This window comes from Pleuronectes platessa, chromosome 9, assembly GCF_947347685.1.
Source record: "Pleuronectes platessa chromosome 9, fPlePla1.1, whole genome shotgun sequence".
Taxonomy (NCBI): Eukaryota; Metazoa; Chordata; class Actinopteri; order Pleuronectiformes; family Pleuronectidae; genus Pleuronectes; species Pleuronectes platessa.
In genome coordinates, this window is record NC_070634.1 from 19,582,745 (window position 1) to 19,606,228 (window position 23,484).

The 23,484-nt window shown below is 43.8% G+C and overlaps 1 protein-coding gene across 1 annotated transcript in view; it reads right to left on the bottom strand.

The window, feature by feature from the left end:
* ptprsa (protein tyrosine phosphatase receptor type Sa) overlaps nucleotides 1-23,484 on the bottom strand; it is a 105,590-nt gene that overhangs the window by 67,097 nt on the left and 15,009 nt on the right. Inside the window, exons 4-5 of the mRNA XM_053430764.1 lie at nucleotides 18,089-18,277; nucleotides 3,291-3,401 (exon numbers count right to left, since the gene is read on the bottom strand). Coding sequence (XP_053286739.1) covers nucleotides 3,291-3,401; nucleotides 18,089-18,277 — 300 coding nt within the window. The remainder of the gene's footprint in view (nucleotides 1-3,290; nucleotides 3,402-18,088; nucleotides 18,278-23,484) is intronic.

A 23,484-nucleotide genomic window follows, 5' to 3' on the forward strand; every position in this document is an offset into this window, starting at 1 on the left:
GCGATGTTGAAGTCATTATATTGTCATTGATCCACAATGGCTGCCAGAATTGCCATGGAATCCAATCAGGTCCAATTGGGTCAAATTTTGCCCCCTTAATGGATTTCTATAAACAAGATGACAGGAACTCTGGCTGTATACACACAATTATTTCATTCGGCATTTGCATGTGCACTCCGAGACTCAAGAGGCCGAGCAGCATCATTTTGGAAAATAAACACAAATCTCACAAAACAAATAAACCACAAAAGACAAAGGTTTTCTAAAAATAAAAACAGAAAACTAAGGTCAGTAACAGAAAACAAAAGGAAAACACACAACACCATAATCACAACACAACAAAAATAAACAAAATAAAGGAAAGCCAAAACAGGGTTGTATCAGAGAAAACACTTGTAGAGGAACCAAGGAAAGACAATGAATCAATTGAACAAAACACAGGGAATGCATAAAGAAACAGGCCGTCATGGCCAAATGGATTCAGTACAGGCATGCAAGCGCAGTTACATTCTCCCATCGTGCAACAGGTGCAGTTATTTCCACGTGCTGGGTTTGTCATGACAACACGTGCAAGAAGCTTTTTTAGGTGCAGAAGCAATACCAGAAGATGCAAAACGAGAAAAGGCCCCACAATGCAAACATAAAAGTATAAAGTAGAACAAGACCCGAGCTACTCGGGTTTGCTTTCATCATTTCTTCCTTGGAAAAATTTGCTTTCATAATCATTTAGCAAGTGTTGGAATAACTGATCAGTCTCTGCTCAAATTAGTCATGGAATCGAGCTCTGTCATAGGCATATACAGCTAAAATTTTTCAACATGTTGAATTTCCTTTTTTTTTTCAAATGTGGGTTAAAAAAAGTAAAAAAGAAAAAACACACCAACCTTCTCGAAGCTCTGAGGGATGTAAAGGGGTTGATGCAGAACACAATGACATGAGGAGAAGAGAAAAATAGGGGAAACACAGAGAGAGTAAAAAAAGCCACCTCAAGGTGTTTAGCTGCAGCTACATTTCCCTTTGCTTTAATCTTTTTTTTTTTCCTCTTTTTTTCCCTTGTGCCTGCTGTCAGTGACACCCGTCTTGAAAGTACACTTTCCTGCCCCCCCACCCTCAAATTAACTTTGAACCAGAACAATCAGATTCACCCCAGTGGCCGCACTGTCGCCTGGTAAGAAAATAATATAGTGAGGCGCCACTGGAGTCAAATCAAGCGAACCATACTCATAATTCATAATTTCACAGGCTCCTTATGGCCACAAGGACAGGCTCCTGTGGTGGCTGTATTTGCTTTTTTTTGTTAGAGGAAGAAACCAAATAAAGAGAAAAGAAAGAAAAAAACTAATGAGAGATAGAAAAGAAAAAAGACACAGTTTGGGGTGAAATTAGCAGCTGCAGTTCAAGACGGTTAAAGCAAATGTCGTAGAAGCCAATCGGTGACTCTGTCCTTATGGCAGTTGTGTCAATTTGCCCCGGTTAACTTTTTCCCCCCTTTTACAATTTTGCATAATTGTTGCATTTTTGGAAAAAAATGGATCCCTACCACAGCTGCTAATCTCGAGTGCAATTCGCTTTGTGAACAAAACATAGTTAACATCAAGTATCAAGAATTGATTGACAAAAGTGAACTGAAAACAGACAAAGGTCGACACCATCAAGGCACAACACGAGTGCTACATAGTGTGAAGGTACCCCGAGTAATTATGACCCCTGTGTACTCCTTTTAGAGGCATGCTGATGGAGCCAGTGTTCATGGAGACTGGGTGAACTGTTGAGGAACGATGTCGGGGCAGAGCTGCTTGTTTCTTACCGTGGAAATTACTGAACATCCCTGTGCTGTGTCAACGGAGCGTTCCCACTATCATTATTTAACGAGTCCTGTAGAGCTCTTGATTGTAATTTGCACGAAACCCCTTTAATTTCCGCCGTGCTGCACATGAGCGAGGTGAACAGCTACCTGACATTAAGTGTAACTGCATCACAGCCGAGGCGGCACGGAGCCTCCAGGACCAACGCTGGCAAGAGGAGACACTAATCTCGATGAGGCGTTTTTTACCGTCGGCTCCTCACGGTTGATTTTTTCCCTTCCCTACGCTGCTACCTCACAGGGTATGATAATAGCAATAATAATGAAAATGCAGCTCCCTGACCCATTTTATAATGTCAGGGTGCTGAATTATTTATTGGGAACAAAGTTATTTGGTACACAGCAGAGGGAACAAACTGAGCAGATACCGAGGCATCTTTATTTAGTATGCGCCATATAAATAATACATGTGGAAAATGCATCTGCTTTAGTTTATTAAAGCTGCCGACACTGGGATTCATTGTCATTTAACATTAGTAGTAGAGGGAAGGCTTTTGTCTTAATTGCCTGTTTTCTATGAAACTCTACATTGTCTGTGACTGATTGTTTTTCATATCTCCACTTTGCTGGAACATGCCAGACAAAATTACTACCGACTATAAAAGGCTTCTCCTGAAAAAGAAATAGGGGGATACTATGGAATTATGCTCCAGAACACCATGAAGAAACGTGGAGGACGTGTACTATCTATAATCTATGTGATAGAGCACTTTAGAACAGAGCAGCTGACTGTGTAAACAGTAGTTTCCTATTCATTCCCACACAAGGATATCCTCTTTCACCCCTACATCGGGGGAGGGACACAGTGGATGAGATTTTGATTGGTGGGCATCAACACCTTGCCACTCAATCAAAATCGACACTTACCGTTGTGCTCCTGTACCTGAAAGAAACTAATAAAAAAAAAGAAGTCCTTCCCGACTCTTTTTGAGCTCCAGATGTGTGACGGAGGGCCACACATTTTTAAACGGGCACACAATTACACGTAGACGGTTTTCTTACAACCCGATAAAGTCAACACACAAGGCTTGTTGAGCTACACATTTCCTTCCGAGCGAGTAGGGGAGGGCATTGAAAGACAAAATGGAGCATAACGTCATAACAGAGAAGAACATTAGTTGGTCAATTATAGTTTTTACATTTGGAAGTTTCAGTGCATATGAGATTACAGTTACGGGCAGGCAGTGCTATCAATGCTGAGAGATTTATAATGCTCGGGTAATGCTATTTTGCTAAATACATTTTGGGCATTTACAGCTGGGCTAGAACGGAAGCAATCATCATTTGTCAAGCCCAACAGTAATGCCACTTAAAGCTGAGCTGCAATGTGCATTTCAGTTAGAATGGGCGGCTGTTTGTTATTATTCAGTTTCGAGTTTTTTTTCCGTCTTTTGCGGCCTGGCTCTGGGGCCGGTTTGCTCCCTACCTCGCACATATAGGTTAGCGGGGGACGAGTAGCGCACGCCTTCCACGTTAGACGCCACGCACTCGTACTTCCCCTGGTCCGTCTCCTCGCTGTTCTCGATCTGCAAGGCACCTGGGAAATGACGACACGCGCAACACAGAGGATAAAAGAGGGGGAGAGGGAGAAAAAAGAGAAGACAGACAGAGCGAGAGAGAAAGAAAGAGAGAGAGAGAGAGAGCAGAGAGAAACATGATTAGTCGACCTGTCAGTGACAGAGCACGAAAGGAGTCACACAATCTTCTTAATGGAGAGCATCTTGAATTTCTCCAGACCATTTCGTCAAGAACTGTTTCTCTCTAATACAGAGTGTCACCGCGAACTGGCTCCGTCTCCGGCCTCAAGAGTCACAAGCAGATAAAAAAAGAAGAAGGAGGAATTGAATAAATATAAAATGTGGACAGAACCAGTCGCACCAAATTTGTATCGATGTTGCTGAACGTAGCTCGTGTAAGACGTGAGAAACCTTAAAAAAAAAAAACACCCAGTGATGAAAGACAAGAAATGATGTAAATGTGATGAAAGCTAATGGGAGAGGGATGTTGAGATGGTCCTGCGAACTGAGCAAGTGCATGTGTGTGTGTCGGTGCGCTGGGGGAAGAAGGTCATGGGAAAATACTCTTGCATATAGTTCACGTCCAAATTAACACATGCATGGTGTACAATGCACCAACCCCTCTGTAGTTCTGTAAGATAAGTATTTTCCTTGTATAATAGCTTGTTAACATACAGGGGGAGATAAATGTGTATTTTACAGTAGCCTATAAACTGGCAACAATTGTGATTTGGTCGGATATTTAAGGAATTTTTAAGTTTTATATGAACGATTTCAAGCAGACTGTAACATTTCCATCCCTTGTATCAGACATGTGCAAATGAATTCCTGCTAAATGCTTGCCAGCCACACCGGAGAAGGGGCGTGGGGCACGGGAAGAGGGAGGTGAGGCGCCGGGCGTCAGATCATTCCTCGTTAGAGCGCTGCTGACGGCACTTCCTGATGATATCATTAGGCCCTTCTGGCTGGCTCGGCAGACAGATTGCAGCCCAGGCCTCGCTGACAAACACAGCACCATCGCTCGTTAGCATTTAGCCAGGACACATCAATACGTCAGCCGCTGCCCAGGATGTTTTGTAATATACCATAACCTCCTCCATCACACCGGAGTGTTGCGGAGCCAAAAACAATGTTGTACAAGGCTACTATTCCGGAACATTGGTTTAATAACGCTTTTCAGCTGCGCCACAAATGAGATCATCGATCCTGTTTAATTATAAAGATTAGTCACGCTTCCACCTTAGACACGGCCGGATACTCGAAGAGCCTTTTACACCTTGGAGTCAGTACAAAGATATCTACTCCTAAAAGAAAAAAGAAGACAACAGACCTGAAGCTACAACAATCTATAATCTATTTTCTTCCATCTCTTCATTTCCCTCCACAGCTCAGATCGCCCTCATCCCCCAGAGGGAGCTGTTCCTGGCACACATCTCCTGAGCCAAATGAAAATGTCCACCTGAGTCTCTCGCTCCACACGTTTATGCAGGAGAACTGGTTTTGGATCTGTTTGATGTGCATTTGGAACAGCAAACTCAAGCTTGGTGGCAGGTGGGGTGGAATGTGCTTTAAAAAGACTCCGCACTTGGGGGACCACAAAGTGAGGAGCGTGTGAAGTCCATCTCCCGAGCGCACGGTTCCAGGAAGCTCAGCCAGCAGCTCCTCGGCCCTGGTCCCTGCGCCTGAATTGTAAAAATCTTTGGAAGGCGAAAGTTGAAGTTGGTGCAGTGTTTTGTTTTCCACGCTTCATAAATAGTCATTTAGAAGGGCTAACCCTAACCCCAACCCCTTTTGTTGACTGCTACCAAACATTTCTATCACAAGGAGCCTCCCACATCTCGTATGTTTTCACTCCATGTCTGCAAGCTGCTGGAGGTCCGCGGCTCCACATGCTTCCAACGAACACAAATGTCTCAATCTAAAAATAATGCTGAACAAATGCCACTTGAAGGTCAACAAAAGACAACCACTAACATGCAGAAGGGGGGGGGGGGACAGATAATGAGCCAAACAACATAAATTGAGAGCCAATTAAAATCAGCCCTGGCTGCTGTGAGCTGTTCCTCCCGGTGGAAGACAGAGCAAGAACGACAGACGGAAGAGAGACAAAAAAAAAGAAACAGGGGAGTCTTTGAAGGGATAGAGTGACTTTCATCTGTTCCTGCCAGCTTTGGTGGAGGCTCCTTGCTAGGTAGTATCATCTCCTGTTTCCAATTCCCTATGAGTTTCACTACATATTCCAGCTATTATTTCAAAGAGGAATTGTGATGAGTGCATAATACTGATGGAGCACATGGCGAGGGAGAACAAGTGAGGAGGAGTGAGAAAGATGGGGAGGAAGGATGTGGAGAGGGGAAGGAGGATGATTCTTCTTCATATGCACCGTGTTTAATTTTCTGCCTTTAACTTGTCTGATTTAGTTCAATCTCAAAAATGGGAGGAAAGAAAATAATAAAACCTGTTTGATTTAAAACGCAGGTGAATTCCCATTTATTTTTTAAAAACGTAGCCGAGTAAATTATGAATGTATATCTAATGGTAAAAACTGGATTCAATTTGAGAAGGCTTGAGAAGGTGAGGTGTAGAGAAGGTTAAAAAATCACAACTTCACATCTCCTCCCTCTGTTACATTTGCACATCATGGAGCTGCAATATCCTGCTGGTGTTATATGAGTTGTGCCACAGTGTCTCAGGAGCAGTTTCCTTCTCTTCTTCTTGTCCCAGCTTCGTCTTTGGTAAACCACACATAAGGCGATTTCATTAAATCTGTTTAATCAGTTTTATAATCAAATCAGAGTTGAAACGTTTATTTATTTATTACTTATCAAGCAGTCATTTTAAAGCCTGAAAATATGAGCATTAAAAGGCATCAGGCATCAGGTTTTTTTTAAATATACAAAACCCAAACTAATCCTTGTTTCTAGATCCTATCTTCAGAAGCAGGGTGCACATGCATATGGGCACAGAACAGATGCCACTCTTTGAAACCCTTGTCACCAGCATGGGTCTCTTTCCCATCATTTCCTTCTATCCTTTTTTTTAAAGTGACTGTTTGAGCTCTCTGTGTTTTTCATAATTGTGCCCCGTCTACCCTGCCTGCCTGCCGATGGCTCACCATTGTTTTCTCTCTCTTTTATCAAGAAAGGAGAAAACAGAAGCAACTGAATAAATGATGAAAATTATCTTTCAGAGGCAAAATTGAAAAGAAACGTGGGTCCGGACTGTTCACAGACTTTACTGATAAAGACGTACCTGTAGTGACAAAGAGAAAAGCTATTAACAGCATTGCTCACATAATGACGATACTATGCTTATGAACCAAGACCTGTGTGGGGCCCGTCTCCAGCTTTTAAGTCTTATCCTTAACACAATTGTAATCACGACCACAGTAGTTTGTTTTGCTATATTTCATTAGAGAACACGAGAAAGAGTTCATAACAGTGGACTCCTGCGTTGGTAGGGGGGGCTGGAACAATGAATAATTCTAATTGATCTGATGGCAGCAGGGTTGGACTGTGGCATCTGACTTTTTACGACAGAAACCGAACCCTGCAAATATGACCTCTGCAAGAACAGCAGAAGAGATCATTGCAATAAAATGATAATAATATTCTTTAATTTGATTATTTTTATAATGTACTTTTCAACACAAATTAGTTGTCACATTGTGAGTATTTTACAGTGACTTGCAATTACTGAACGAGCACTACTTGACTCGATTCACTGTCTTGCTCAAGGACACTTAAAAAGGACACATACAAGTTGAAGGACACGATGGGAGCTGCTGTGAGGACTGTACCTAAGACAAGGGAATATCCTGGGACAGGACAGTCTATCTATCAATACACATGCAGGCTGCTCTAACCATTAGTAAATCACAGAAAGCACCGCCCCCTGCTGAGTAATAATTCATGGTTTTCTGGGTCAGAGGAGAAAAGAGAGTCTTCTTTCATGACATGCGGAAAAGAAAGAATAAAAAACAGTGGCTCCAACTCAAGCAAATAAAAGGACTGATAATAAAATCTGTGTGGAACAATTAGTCTCCATCTTGAGTCAAAGTCCCACCGACCACCGACCAACAATCTCAACTGCTACTCACTCACTGCTGGCTGCAGGCCCGCCTCACTGCTACATCCATCCAATAAGGAAGGCTGTAATGAGTAGCGGGTCCGGGACATTTGTCCCCGACTCGACAGCTGCCCTGGTTAACACCACTGCAGGCCGCAGGGTGGTCTCATGAGGAGTGCCGAGGTGCCAAGGTGTGATAACAAAGAAGATTGCCAGGGCACAGTGCAACAAATCAGTGTTTTTGAATGCCAGCTCCGATTCTAGGACAGGTATAATTGTACAGAGGCCGTTCAGAGCAGATGCTTTGTGCCAGGGATGTCACGTTTATTCTTCCCAAAAACTTTGGAGGACTTCGATTTGTCCCAAAGGCAGGGTCACTTATCGATTTAATGGCAGAACAAACAGAAGTTTACTTGCAGATTTAGAATGAAGATTCTCCAGCAAATTCTCAATTTAAAAATCAATACCGAAAAACATATATAAAAATTTAGTTTTGTTGGAGTTTTGTGTTGAGGGAGGACAGACAAGGGAAAAGGGCAAGGACAACGTGATATATGGAAAGAAAGGGGGAAAAAAGGGTGGAAGGAAAATGTTCCTTCAATAGAAGGTGCAAAAGGTAGAAAAGAGAAAGACAGGGAGAGGAAGAAACAAATCGTAGAGGGTTGGGAGGGAGACGAGAAGAGACAGACAAACACAGAAAAACAGAAGGAAAGATGAGGGGGATAGAAGAAGCACGAGGAGGGGCCAGCATGGATGATTAATTTCAGAAAGTGCCTGAAGCCGTGGTCTGCCCACCCCGGCCGCTGCTTTGTAGCAGCTTAGCCATGTGTGTGCCCCCCCACCCCTCCCTCCCTGCAAGTCCCATTTGTGTAATTCAATTAGTGTGCTCCAGCGGGCCTTGATTGATTTGTTTAGGCGATCAACAAAATGGCTGGCCAAGTCTCACTCTTTCTATCCCTCCCTCTCGCTCCTTGTGCAGCCCACTCAGGCATGCCCGGTGGCAGGCTGTTTCCTTTTTCTCCGTTTTATCTCTCGTTTTCAGTTTGTGTCGCTCATTTGTTCCTCATTTCTCATCTCCTCTCCCGTCGATTCAACCCCCCCGCTACCCTCTTATCCCATGCAACACCGCTCGCTGAAAATCTACTACAGCGCAATTACAAGCCAAAATTAGCACCTCCCTGTACAAGTGGATACACACTTGAAATAATAACCTTTCCAACCAAGCACACTTACTGTTGTGATTCAGAGAGCAACTGTTGCAAAAATCATTAATGCTAGTACAAATATTTATATTCAATATCATAATATTACTTTTCAGGGTTAGAGTGAGTTAAATTGAGAGATACATTGTGCTAGAGGAGCTGTCACGCCCCATCTGTCCAGACATGAAAACATCAAGCAAACTACACAGTAAAATCCCATCTCCCTGACTTGTGCTTTTTCGAGTGTTGCAACCAAAATCAATCATATACCCTCAGCTCCGATAATCACACCAATAGAAAAAACAGCCAGGGCCACCAAGGTGCACTCAAGTCCGGACTTGCAGTTTTCTCTCTTGTCCGCGTCCGGCCTGTCACTCGAGCACACGCTCTGTCACCACCCCAAGGTCATTCCACAGTGATCGCACCAGCATGGGGCTCCACGTGTGATGCCACTGTTGTCAGCGCCCATCTGGTGGTTTGTAACGCTCTCGTGAAATCAGTAATGAAGCAGGTAGGGAGTCCGGCTACCTTTACACCTAGCGCCTACCTCCAGGCCGGCACCCGGCTGGTTTGGAAAGGCAAAATGACTGCAACCTTTTTTTTACATTGTATGACTCACGTGGAATGTTGTCAAGTGACTCAGCAGCATGTGTTACCTTAAAATCCCAAAAGCTCAACTTTCTGGAGTGGAAGCGTGAACTCAGATGAAAGTCTGCATTACTGTGTACATGCGCCTTGAAAACCAACTACTCATGTCCTTCTCTGACACCTTGATCTCAATTACATTACATTGCATTGCATCTCTCTCCAGCTATGAAATTGGGTTTCTCTCTACGTAAGCGCCATATACTCCTGAAGGTGCGGCAGTGAAGGCGTGAGGAGAGAAATCCCCCTTTTGCAGGACGTTTATCTCATTATGCAAATGCAGAGTTCATATGTCACGCCTGCTTTTGTTTCACCACAATGTGATTTATGAGATCTTTTTTGCGGGGAGGGCTGGGATGTACAAGTCATGAGTGAGGGGAGCTAAATGAGTGCAGTGTATGAATTCAGTCCGTTGATGGATTGAACGTGTGTTTTGTGAGAAATGGTTTAGGATGGAGGATCTTAACTTGAATGTCGGAGCTCGATTGTGGAAAGGGATAACTTCCCTTGCTGTGTAATTGTGAAACCAAAAGAATTGGTTCCATCTCCTTGAACACGGGGACATACATGGCAAACTGAGATATTCACTTACCTGCTCAGCCTGTTGAATAAAAGCATTTTGCAACAAAGACACTGAACCACAGTGAATCAACTGGGAGGGAACGCTTCAGCAACAAAAGCCTGGTGGATAATTATAAGTGAAAGTTAAATTGTCCGGGGAAATGAAAAAGGGAAGTCGAATTATTTTGACAATCCTTTGCATGATTCCTCAGAGTCACGCTCCTCTACCATCGTTATTCTCGTCCCACCTTGATATCTTCATTAAAGATGGTTATGCAGTGGAAAAGGAAGTATCTGAACCAGTCGGCGACTCAATTTAATTTGCTCAGTGGTTTTTCTGACACTGACACGTGGCGAGGAGAGCGTTGGAGGGCACAAACACACAATTCCCACAGACGTGAAAGGACGGCACATTAACAATGACATGGGGCATGGGAGTGTGAAACACACAGTATGTCAACGCTCACAAACAACGTGTACAGAGCGCACGGAACACAGATGAAATATTAGTAGGAATGGAAAAAGGGTTTGTCATTTATTTGAAGAGGAAAAGCCCACTTGATATCCCACATATTTAGTCAGTTGGGTGGAGTTAGGAGCGGTTATGTCTGGTTATGTGTCAGTTTAGGTCTTTCTTTTTTTTCTGTTTCTTTTTCTGTGATGGTTAAACGTCTTACCTCGAATCGGGGTGCCCTCTGGAGGAGACACAAAAACGAAGACACAACATCAGTTTAGTTCAAGGTTAATGTTAGTAAGAGTTAGAGGAGTTATTCGGGTTGGAAGGTGGGTCACTGGAACTGGATTATCAAGCCATTAATCTCTTCTGGAGATGGGGAATTGTTTTCATAGAAAGAAAGAGAATACCTCTCATTGCTGGTATCACAAAGGAATAGGAAGGTTTATAAGTCTGGCGCACTCCACTGCCTTTATCCTACATTTATTTCTCTTACTTGCTGTTAAGAGAGGAAACCAAATGCCCCATCGGCAGAGCTGAAGGTGCTCGAGGTCTTGGCCGGAGATTTATCATGACTGCACCTTGGGGTGATAAGGCAGAGAGTGAGAGGTCTGACTTAAGTTGACGCGGATTGCTCCAGTGGCATAAGCCCTCTCCCCGTCAACTGACCTCAGATGAGAGGTCAGCAAAACAGTTAAGGCCTCACTATTCTACACGGGGTATTTACATTAGGAAGGAACAAACTTGCTGAGTGTCCACTGATGTTTGATTTCAGGCTCTACCTTCAGGTAACCACAAGTAAAATGAAATAGATTGAAGCTGTTATACGTCCCACAAGTCGTAAACCTACTCAACTTGGATAGACATATTCTTCACCTCCAGCATCATCCCTTCCTCCCTGTCTTCTGTCTCCTTCCACTGTTTTGTTTCTGTCTGTTCTTTCTGAGTTGTGTATGTCTCTATTCTTTGTTTATCGTGGGTCTGTATTGTGTTACATGCCTGACTCCGAGCCAAATGTCTCATTAGGGACAATGAAATATTGAGCTTATCCAGTAGGTGGCTAGTGGGCAGTGTAGCCAAAGTTGTTGCTGGAATATAAAATGCATCCCTTATAGACGGAGCTCAGGGTGCGGGTAGGCGAGCCGGCTTAACTTCTACCACGTCTCTGCCAAACATTAAAACTCTCCGTCTGCACTCCAATTCTCTCTCTCTCTCTGTTCTCTAGCAGTTTTTCCATTATCTCTTTTGTTTTGTTACTTAATCTGTTCTTTCTCTTCATCCCGCAGTCTTTTTGTTTTTCGAGTCCCCGTCTTTCGCATAGTTCCTCCCTCTTGCCTTCCTCTTAGTCTCCCTCTCTAAATCTTAGGATGACTCACGGCAGCATCGTGCCCTTGGCCATCCCTTGAGAGTGCCGGCAGGGTGGCGCCGATCCAGGAGAGGTGCCCTACTTAGCAGAGACAGCCTGCAGGCACAGAGCTGAGGGTCAAAGGCATGCACTTTGAGCCCAACACTACAGACCCGCCCCCCCTATGTGCATGCATACACCGCCTTTGCCCACGACAACATATACCAGCCCTCCTGCAAACTGGCTGCAACAACAATGAAACAACGCCAAACTCTTCCAGGAAACCAACAAAATTAAATCAACATAACCTGGTGTTTCGGATGTTAAGTGGAGCCAGCGATTTCCATATCCCACACAGTGCTTTACAGCTGTGTCTAGGTAGCAGGGAGGACATTCTAAATATCTCCTGGTCTGATTGTAGCTGCAGCTCTGAATACAGACGCATCCTTTGTGATACCAGAAGAAAGGAGGCGATCACTGAGTTTGAAGTTTTGCCTGGTTTGCAATGCACCTACATGGACTAATATCCTTTCTCTACTGTTGCTGTGTGCTAAGTTGCACTTTGCTCTTATATTCATTTCGAATTATTACGTACCGTATGTAGTTGTATGTTTACGATGTAATTTGTTAATTAAACTTAATCATTCAATGCTAAAAATGACAATAGTGTTGATGTTGATTCTTGACTACCTTACAGTCAAGAGTCGTGTACTCCCAACCTCTTTAAGAATATCATCATCCATAAACAGTCCTGTATATGCAAACGTTGACCACAGTGATAGTTTAGAGCCATTGAGAAACCAGGCAAAACAACAGTGACATAATTTCTGCCATGATTTAGGAGACCACATAATCATAGGTAATCACAAGACAAAAGACAACAGGGCGCTGGGAGGGTTACGTTGTTATAGAGTTAGAGTTTGATTAGAGGCTGCAGGAAGCTGGTTTATTTGGCTTTAGCTGAGATGGATTTTAGTTGGGGGGGGGGGTTGAGAGGTTACTAGTTAGGTTAGGTGAGGTTAAGGTCAACGTTAGGTAAAGGTTAGGGTAAGGTTTAGGTTAATAAAGCAGGGAAGGCCATCGTGTGGGCCTTTTAAAGTATTGCGCGACAAAAGAGAGATTAAAAAACTGAAGGGGGCAAAAAGGAGGATGACGGGTAAGAGACGGAGGTGGCCGAGTTCAAAGTCATTGGTTCAACAAAAAGAAAGGATAATGAAAATGAGAAGGATATGGGGGCTGAGGTCGTTGGAACTTTCTGAATTTGAATAATAAAGCAGCACGAAGAGATAAAAATAAACCTGAGCGGAGGATCTGACCTGGCAAGCTGTGTCACAGTGTCCAGACAGTGTTCAGATACAATGGCAAATTCACCTGTATTACACACATGCAGCCTATGGCCATAAGCTCCCCCTCTAAGCTTCGGTCAGTCATGGGTTGATCAGCTTAGTGTGACTGTGACCTAAATATACCTCACCAGGCCACAGACTTCCACACATTATCAATGCAGCATTATCTGCCCTACACAACATCCCAGCTGTTTTAGTTAAACAACCCTCTAAATATATTAAAAATATATTATGGAAGGATGTCGTCTGGCTAGAGGCAATCTGGCCAGGGATGTGCCATCTGCGTGTGGGGCGGACAGGGTTGCGTGATTGGCCGAGTCAAAGTCTGACCACCCTCCAGAGGGCGTCTGGCTGACCTTCCCGTCACCGCAGACGCCCATCTGGGATCCCGGTGGTGCCGCAGCAGGTTTCAGGGAAAACTTGGCTGTCGTTGCCACATCTGCAGAGGTCCTTGACGCTCCCCGCAGAGCAGCTTTGATGCCAACAAATGTGAGCTTTTTCGTTCACCTTCTAGATCAAGTGCAGCTCGGCTCCTCTTGATTCAGATTTGGGATGTGCCTGCGTAAATGAGTAAATGTGCCATCTTCAAAACCTTTACATTAAGGAACCTTGATATTTATTTATATGCAGCCTCAAGTCTCTGGCTGTCTCTTTGGCCTCCGGTTAATTTGTTCTGCCTAACAAGGCCATTGAGGGCCTGGGGTCTGCAGCCACGGGGACTTGGGGGGGAAATGTCAGGCTCCCTCCACACCTCTAGATGAGCTCCTTAGGGGACCCACATCCAAATATCACTGCCCCGCCAGCACAGCATGATCTGGCACATGGGAAGCAGCCAGTCAGCTATGCAGCTCCCAATCTGAACCAAGGCCCCATTCAGACCTGGTATCAACATCTGTCTCGGGTGATCCGATCAGAAGTGGACAGCTATAAGTACGTCAGGTCACAGCTGGCACTAGCATGTGTCTCCACGTGTGTCTCAGATCTCACTTCCCAGCTTTACATGCACATACATTCTGTTTACGAATATTGAATGTGCTTGTTTACCAAGTCTGACTATGAAAGACGAGTCCGATGTCAGGATGTGAGAACGAGGCAAGCAGCAGCTGAGCAAATCAATGTGTTGTACACAGCGCTGCAATGAAATAGGATTTTACTCATTTGAAATAGTAGGGGGAAAAAACAGTAAATCAATACGGAGCAGTCAATGATATTGTGGCTGTGGCCACAAATCAATCAACGTATGTGAAACACTGAGAAGTGGAAAAGTATTTCTGGTTCATTATGAAACAGTAGCAGGTCAGCTGAGTAGGCTGCTTTACTTTAATGTGGCCCATGTGTTCACACTGTGGCCACGTGTCCCTGACCACCTTCGAATGTGGTCTCGATCGGAGGGATCGAATCTCAAATGTGTCTTCGGAGCTCTTTACAGCTGTATTCAGCTCTTTACTGTGGGCTGGGTCCACAGTTTGTGAACTAGTCCCTCAATGTTACCCTGTGTCTATGTGAGAGGACCCATCAGTCTCACAGTTTCTCTTTTAGGCCTAAGAGAGTGCCTGAAGCTACTGAACAAACAGGTAGCACACAGAAACTGTCAACAGCCATCTGACCAGTGGAAAAATTTGAAAAGGCTGCCCCAGTAACTCCAACCTTTGGTGTGTTTGGGGGATGGCATTTATCACTGTGAAAAAAAGAACAAATACTAAAACCTGGAGAGCCAAGGTGGCTGTTTGAAGCACCGAGGACATGTGAATATGGCCGCCCAGGGGGCTCGAGAGTGTGGGCCTCTTTCTCACTATCATAAATCCTGCCTTGCTGCTGAATGTGTTTTCCATCAGCAGGGCCGAAGAAAAAAGGGCAAGCCCCCAAAGTTTGCATTACCTTACGAGAGCCTCGCTGTTGAAACAGGGGAAAGTAATTTCCTTTTCTGCCCTGCTATGTACACAAATAGTAAACTGTAAGTAAAACACACCCAGCTTAAAAATGGCTGGGTGTATTTTTACAAGTAGTTCAAAAAGTCTGGAGGAGCACAAGACGTGGCCAAACGTAACTATCACTTGAGCCCTCACCCTGTAGCTCGGGCGGCAGAGCAGAGATCTCTGAGGCAGCGGGGATGTGGGTCAATTTAGCAAGAGCCGAGAATGTGCTCCTGAGAAAATATGAGGGTGGACCCAGCCAAGTGTGGGATTGGAGGGCTGGGGCCACACAGTGGACCTGAAGTGGCCTTCACCTGGAAAGGATTCAAGATTCCTTCAGACCCTATCAGTGCTTTCGGCACTTTCCGAGGGTATGTTTGGACAACAAAGCTGTTATTGTGAAAACTGAGGTTCAGCCATTTATACATTTCAAGGAGAAGCCTGAAATACTTTGGGGCGATGACTGCACAGAAAACAATTGTCTTGGATTCAAACAGAGTCCAATTATTTTCCTCAAAGCCCGCTGTCTTGCAACACAGCAGAGAGGAAGAATTAGATGTGACAGGGTGCATCAGCAGTAAAATCTGGATAATATGGTCAGGGAAACGGAGCTAAATGAGGGAACAACTGCATCCAAAGTTTCTTCCCAAAAAGTCCAATAAACTTTCTCAAAGAACGTTCCTAAAAAGACTTGCTCAGCAGGTCTTCCGCACATATATAAAACCGTGCTGATGAGAAGTGGTAAGCGATGCCTCACCACCTCCCGAACTCGTGGTGATGCTTATCCTTGAATGCCTTTCTGATATAAGTTCCAACGTGGTGGGGGGTGAAGGAAGATAAAGTTGGCATGAGGACGAGCGCGGGGGCGAAAGCAAAGTGAAACTTAAGGATAAATAGAAACAGAACAGAAAAATGGGACGAGAGTAAAGGGAGAGCAGGGGGGGATGCATGCATATCGGAAAGTAGTTTAAATTATGCCATCTGCTTCAAGGAGAGTGGGTGGGCTCGCTGGGCTTTTCAAGACACTTACCAAATGCTTCTGAAAATGACAAAGCGAAGGAATGAAAGTAAATAAAAAGGGAAAAGAACAACATAGTTGGTTTTAGGTTAAGTTTGAAAGTGACTGCCACCCAAGAATTAAAGGATTTACAGTTTAGTTGGCTCTCGTGTGCCACCTCAGAATTTTTTTCTATTTCCATTATTCCAGATCTCAGGAATAATGAAGACTCACGTTTAAATCCGCATTCAACAGAAAATCTAAAATGCTAATTAATCCATACAAAAAATAACATTAGCAAATTCTAGTGTTAACTATGAAATATGTCATATTTTTTAGGTTAGGTTAGGTTATTTATTTAATTGGGTTTTTATGTTATTTTTTTAGTTTCAACTTGTGTTATGGGTCAAAGCCAAATGACACGTGTTGAAGACTCAATAATGTGCGCTGAGACACATCAGAGTTTCAGACACAAATACAGACAAAACACAAAGAGAGACTGAAAGAGAGAGAGAGAGAGAGAGAGAGAGAAACAAAGCAGTCGTCTGTTTAGTTAGACAGGACACACACAAAGACAATCGAGGAGGTCATGAAACAGATAAAGACAGATGACACAGAGGTTAGAACAGGCAGGAATCTCACGTTCTTAAAAATATCTATGCTTATAAACAACTTCTGCAGAAGGAAAGAACCACAGGGTACCTGTAAGTTTAAAGGTCTAAATTATTTAGAAGAAAGCCGGTTGTGCTAAGTAGATAACCAAGAAGGTGCAGAAATTAAGGTTATTGCTTTTGGAGGCTCAAATTTGAGAGAAAGGCACCAACTGACCGCTTTTACTGACTCTGGAAAACCTGAAACCCCCAGGGCCGATCCCCGGGCACCGGGGGAACCAAGACACACAGCTCTCAGTGAGTTGTGCATCATCGTCCTAAAGAGAGCAAACAATCCTACATGTTTTGTGTTCAGAGGGTCTGAAAATCGTCAAAGTCAAAGGTCAACCTCAGAACTGGGGCACAAACACGACACACATCCGAAACTAAATGGGTTTTTAGAGAACTGTGCGTTTGCTGCAGTGGGTAAGGCATAAATAACGAGATGACAAATTGATTCTTTTGAATGTACAACTCACGAGGGTCACAGCTGGGGCAGGAACTCGATGGCAACAGACTCTTTATTTAGTGGCGTCTACCCCGATTTACGTTTGCAGCAACAAATCAAATAGGAGTCATTGGATTTTTTTTCAAATGGTGACAAATCATCGACCTTAAATATCTACCCCTTATTGCCCGGGGCCACTCCAGGGTCTACCCGTAATTAGCTATATAATTAGACTTTGCTTTGCTGGGCCTTTCAGTGGAGTTTAATCGATGGGAACAACACAACATATCCACCACTGAGTTGTGCCAGTAGAACAGGGACTTTGCTCCTGTTGCCTTCTATCGCAAGCTTCTGGGATGCTGTGAATCATGTGACCTCGTTCAATAAATTTACGCTCTTAAATGCAATTTGTCATTTGCAACACATCCATACATATTAGATAAATATCTATGCCTATAACAACACAATGACTCGATGCTTAAACTTGTTATTTATTATCACTGGCCATTTGTGTGGTGGTTTATTTGGGAATTTTTCTTTGCCCTCAATATTTGATGATTAAATGCTTTGCACATCAACGTTTAGGTTGGTTGATGCACATTTTTTAAAATTGTAATTAAGATATTAACAATACTCAATATATTGCATCCATCCAATGACTTCATTTCAAGCCTTAAATTTAATGTAAACATTATTTGGGCTCTCGGTCAAATTCAACGCCATTCCGATTGTCTAAATACATCTATGTTTTCATTCACCTAAAAGAAAACATTACATTTTGGTTCCTTAAGAAGTTTTCATTCGAACAAAAATGAACAGACAGTGATGTGTTCATTACTAAACTATTTTAGGTTTTTTGCACAGTGAAGATATGAATCTTTTGAGAAGCTGTCAACACGTTCACAGTCACACTTATAACATGATTGACCAATTTGGGGAAAAATAAAGACTTGGAACTGCAACCAGATTAGCTGCAAAGGAAAAATCACCAATTAAAGTATTGATAGAAACTTCCTGGGGAATCAAACAAGTGATTAAGAAGTAAAAACACAGCAACAGCAACAAGGCCTTTCCTTACCTGAGCGTAGCTGCTTGATTCGCCCGTTACTTGCACTGGGGTCAATGGGCAGGAAGTCTTTGTACCAGGTGATTTCTGGGTCAGGGTTGCCACTGGCAGCGCACAGCATGGTGGCTGTTCGAGTGCGCTCCACCACTTTCAGTTGGGGGCCCATGTCGATGTTGGGGAAGCCGGCTGGGAGCAGGTCCTCTGTGGAAAGAAAAGGGAAAGAGGGCACATGAATCCTCTGACTATTAAACCAGCACATTTGGACCTCGTACTTGTGTTAATCTATAAACACTGTTATCCTTGGAGCCAACAATCATGCATGATTGCACGGTCATTGACAGTGTCCCAGGCAGACAGTTAAGAGATGACAGTGTGCTCTACAGTCATTGTTCTCCCTCTTCAGACTCCCTGCTCTCTTGGGACAATTAGTCCCGTGGGTCAAATTGCCTGACCCCCCTCCTCCCCCCCACCGGCTGGAGCCAGAGCAGTGACTCATTCTCAGATGATGAGAGCCGAGGGGGGAGGAACCCTGAGGTGTAATATACATCAGAAGCTCAAGGCCACGTCGCGACTCGGCGAAGATTCACTGAGTAAGATGCTAGCCAGTGGCACAGCTGAGGTCACTGTTCATCTGGGGAGCCGATGACCTCACATCCACTCTGCAGACATCATCGAGGCGTCGCAGACACTCGGGGAGCAGTAAATTAAAAGAAATTAGGGCAGTCAATTGACTTGCAATTTCCGTTGCACTGAAAAAGCAGGGCCAGTGTGTCAGCCTTTGCTAAACAGAAAAGAAGAGCTATTCCATATTATATTTTACAGATGATACAAATTAAAAAAAAGTGATTATGTGAGAATGTTAAATTTTTTGTCAAATTTGTCTCACATATCAGTATTTAAAAATAAAGGATGTATTCATGACATGGCCCTTTAATTTTTTTGTTACCAGAAAAAAATAAACTTTTTTGATTGTGCGGACAAAAGGGGAGGAGAGGTCACCTGTATCCACATTTTTAAGTATTAAATCTTTATAATAAAACACGAATACAAGGAAGAACCAGAGGCTCTCCAAACTCAGTCCAGACAGGTTACCTCTAACTAAGGCTGACATCAGCGGAGTGCGATTAATATTTCAATGCCAGGTTCAGAGAAGTACAGGCATTTACACAGTTTTAAGCTCTGTGCTGTATCCTCTCCATCGATTATTAATGAGCACCCCTGTATAATCTCTTTTATACCAAGTCCCCCTGAAGCTCGGAAAAAAAGCAGTGGCAAGGCCACACATCACTTTAGGAACTTCGGGACACGGCAGAGCAATATGTTCTCACAAAGTCCCTCTTCTCTGTGTCATCAATGATCTATGTATAAGTTGCCACAAGAGGTGCAGCACTCTCGTACCCCTCCAGCCAACTGTGTCTGCTGGAGAAGGATATCTGTGAACACCTGACGTATTTGCAGATGCCGAGGCCTAGCTGTGCTTTGGATCCCAGGGTCTGCAACAATAGGCACAGTCCTATACACAGATGACAGTAATGAGGCTGAAAGCATACACACAGTAAGTGGATTTGAGACTAATAAAATTAGGCAAGTGACAGAGGGAATCTGCCTGAAGGAGCAAAGGAGGCCCGGAAAAGGTGGGCGCCCAAACAAAGCAGCCGACCGAAACAGCAGTAAACAAGCAGGAGGTATTCTGGATTCACAGAGAGATAATGCTATCGTCTGCTCAGACCTGATACAGCACCGGCAGCCGTTTCTGAATATATGGCATGTATGCTGGTTAGTTCTCTCCCTTGGAATAGAGGCTGATATTATCTTTCCCCCTGAAGCTTACAGGCTCTGTCGATAAAGGCGGCCATGCAAAAATAAATAGATCACTCATCGAGGGAGTGTTACTTCAGGCTTAGCCAGGCCGACTGTGAAGGGGAGCAGGCAACCAATGACACGGGCTGATAGTATCCTACAATTCCCCAAGGGCTGGTCCCTCATAATGGAGGGGCAATTGCATTTATATGATTTGTACCGGGGGTTCTCTGTGATGACAAGTCTTCAAAGGCCAGATACAATCGACACATGTGCACTATTGGTCGACGACAACGCTGCTATTCATTTTGCCGAGAGCAGGCCTTGTCACTTAGGGCCAATAATCATCATACTTCAGAGCTATGAGACACATGCTGCAGTTATGGGATGCGTTGCCCCAAAGCTTCACTGTAAACCGCTGTTTGTGTCCCGTTTGACATTCGTAACAATAATTGCAATAATTGTTTGACTCTTCCACAGCGTTGACTGCATGTTTATTATTAAGTGTTATTGACCAGAAGGATTTAAGGTCTTCTAACCTTGAGGGAATACCCATTTTAAGCAGCATTCATTTCACTTCCCCTTTCTGCCACACACTGTTTTCAAAATCCCTGTTTCTACGTCAAACAACACGAGCGGACAACCTACATGAAAACATTTTAAAGTCTATTGCCCTGTCACATCGTCATCACACATGTTTCACTGTTCTCTGTTGCATTATGACTTAGGAACACAAATAATTCAAAGCACTTCCCACTCCATGCAACAGCTGGTTTGATCAGCACGACAGGTTTGAGTTGACCCGATCTAGTTTTTGCTCTTTGTCACTCTTTAAAAAAAAAAAACGCTGGCTTGAGTACCGTCATTATCCATAATTGTCTTTAATGTCGCCACACCATTTAATATCATTACACAAGTGACAGGTGCAAAGCCTTTAATCAGCCTCTGGTCAGCTTAGCCTCTGCATGGTTGTTAATCTGCCGACTCGTGCCTGCTGTTGCATTCTGCTTTCTATCATGCTAAGTGTTGCCCTCTTTAAAAAGAGCCCACACTTTAGACTCATTAAACGCGTGGGAATAATCCAGTGATTCACTCCGACCGGGCCATTGCTTTGTTTCTGCAAATCGAAGTCAGGTAGAGTCATAACCGTGCCACAGCTCTACACAAAAAGGTTCAGCGACGCCACAAGGGCAATTCGGTGAGCAATTTCACTCTTTCCTAAGCAAAGAGAGTATAACTGCTGTGCCATGCTTTACCCGCTATAGCAGAATAATTACATATTATTCACCATCTGCTGCACACACAATGTAACACTGGGTTATTAAATGTACTTAAGCAGCATGAATAGTATGCACGACCTGTGCTCCACTCCAAAAGCACTAAAGAGCCGAGGCCTTTTGAGGGTTAAGTGACGATGGCTTTCTCAACACTCTGACCTACATGACGAACAAAGACCTATGACTTCCATACTGCAGTTAGCTATATAGTATTATATGTGACATTTAACCCCTGGGAACACACCGTGCTCCACTCTACCAAATAAGCTACAATGGCAGCTGAAGCACTAACCCTGGTGACAGAGCCGAGCACTGGCCAGGACGCTGTGTGGATTTTTTATATTTTTATTCTGCACACAATCATCCATCTCATCTGGGGTCAGAACCTCTGACACAGTGGCTTCAAAGCTACTTATTGTGAGCCATCAATTATCTCAAAGAGCGGAGAGAGCAACTGTCAAAGAGGAGGAGAGAGGTAAAAACCCGCAGTCAGGTCTATACCAGGAACTCCAGTGAATGCTGTGGGGTGCTCCACCATCCCCCGCACCTATTACTCATATTATTATTTTCACTTACTGAAATGATTTAATTTCATCAGCGGCGTAATCAGGTTAACTGATTACCCTGCGCCAAAGCACAGAGACACAGGCTTTAAGCAGGTTTGTGCATTAATACCACAGAGGGACTGCCGGGAGACAGACAGAGTCAGAGAGCGGGAGGAAGGGAGGAGCAGGAGATGGGGGAAACAGAGGTTGGGATTAGAAGCTATACAGTAAGGGCATGATAAACACAGTGGAAGACAATGAAGAATACCAATGGCAAGCTCTCGTTTACACATACCTCTGGTTTGAATAAACATGTGTTTAAGTAATAAGCATACCCAGCTGCTCGGACTCTAGACAATAAAAATTCATATTCTTTGCACCTACATCACGTCCAGAACTCCTCACATCAAACTGACAGGCCGAAAACAAGAGGAAGGTGTCTGTGTAAAGCAGGGAACCCTACAAATAATACATCAAATACATTATTTGTTTACCACTTTTCAGTTTACATCCTACTATGTCCTAATCCCAACATGGCCATAGTGTGCCCAGTTGTCACCATAATCACCAAAGGGAGCCACATATATGAGGCTAAATGCTTTTTATTTCAGGGACCATATTAGGTTGACTGGTTGGTTCTGTATTTTTCCTGTCTTGCACCTTTCCGTGACATTCCCTGAAATCTATGACCGGCAGAGTCTCTGCTGAATTGCTTGAGAAATACACAAAGGAAGACAGGGGAACAGTGATCCAGGGACAGAGAAGAATAGCAACACAGGGAAAATCTAATCATGGTGTCCCTAGGCCCAACAACGCTAGCCCTCCTCGGATAGCCATCTCAGCTGAATAATGGTTATTATACGGCCAGCACTCAACCTCTACCCCCACAAAGACGTCCTAGGTCCCATTGGTATTCTCCACACCTTGCAAATCTCGCCACCAAGGGCAACAGTTAGATCCAAATCTCCCAAAATACAACCGAAACAGTCTGATGAGACCAGGTGAGAAAAAAAGGAAGAGGGGAAGAGGGGAAGAGGAGAAGAGTGACACAGGAAGACAGAGACAGAGAGAATGGAAAGGTGAGGGGCTCCGAGAGGAGGCAGACGTTTGCAGCATTGCTTTTTGCCCTCTGGCAAATGCTGGCGCAGCATGGGGTGCAGGACCTGCAGGCTCTGTGCGACCTTCTTTCCAGAGGCCATCAGCCGCCTGAACCCTTTACAATACACACGCTGTCAGAACTGTCTGTCACACACAAAGGCTGACTGAATACAGCCCAGCTCTTAATGCTTGTTATTTCTATCTGATAATATCTGAGAGTACACTGTGCAATAACTCAATGCTTCCAATACTTCACCAAATTTTCACTATATTCCAGTTGTAATTTGTATGTCCTGTCTATCCAATAACATGACTTTACAAAGACTGACAGGACCGGTAATAACTTTATGGATTTTTTGACGGTTCATCAACGCATCAATAGACCACCTAGATTTTTCCGGGTCTGCCCGATGGCCAGAGCGACTAATAAGGGTTTTGTGGTTCCCTTGGTCTCACAGTGAATAATTTACATATGTTATGTTAAGATTATGACATAACATAAAGGTCAAAGGTTTAAGGGCTCAAATGGTTTTAATTTATAATCTACTTCCTAGGCGGAGAAATATAAGGTTTTAGTGAATGTCAAGTTTTTAGAGGGCGTCTCAGGTCTTAATGGGTGTTGCTAGTGTGAAAGATGAATTGTTTATTAGCAAATGTAAAAAATATCAATTGCTGCCTGACTTTTACT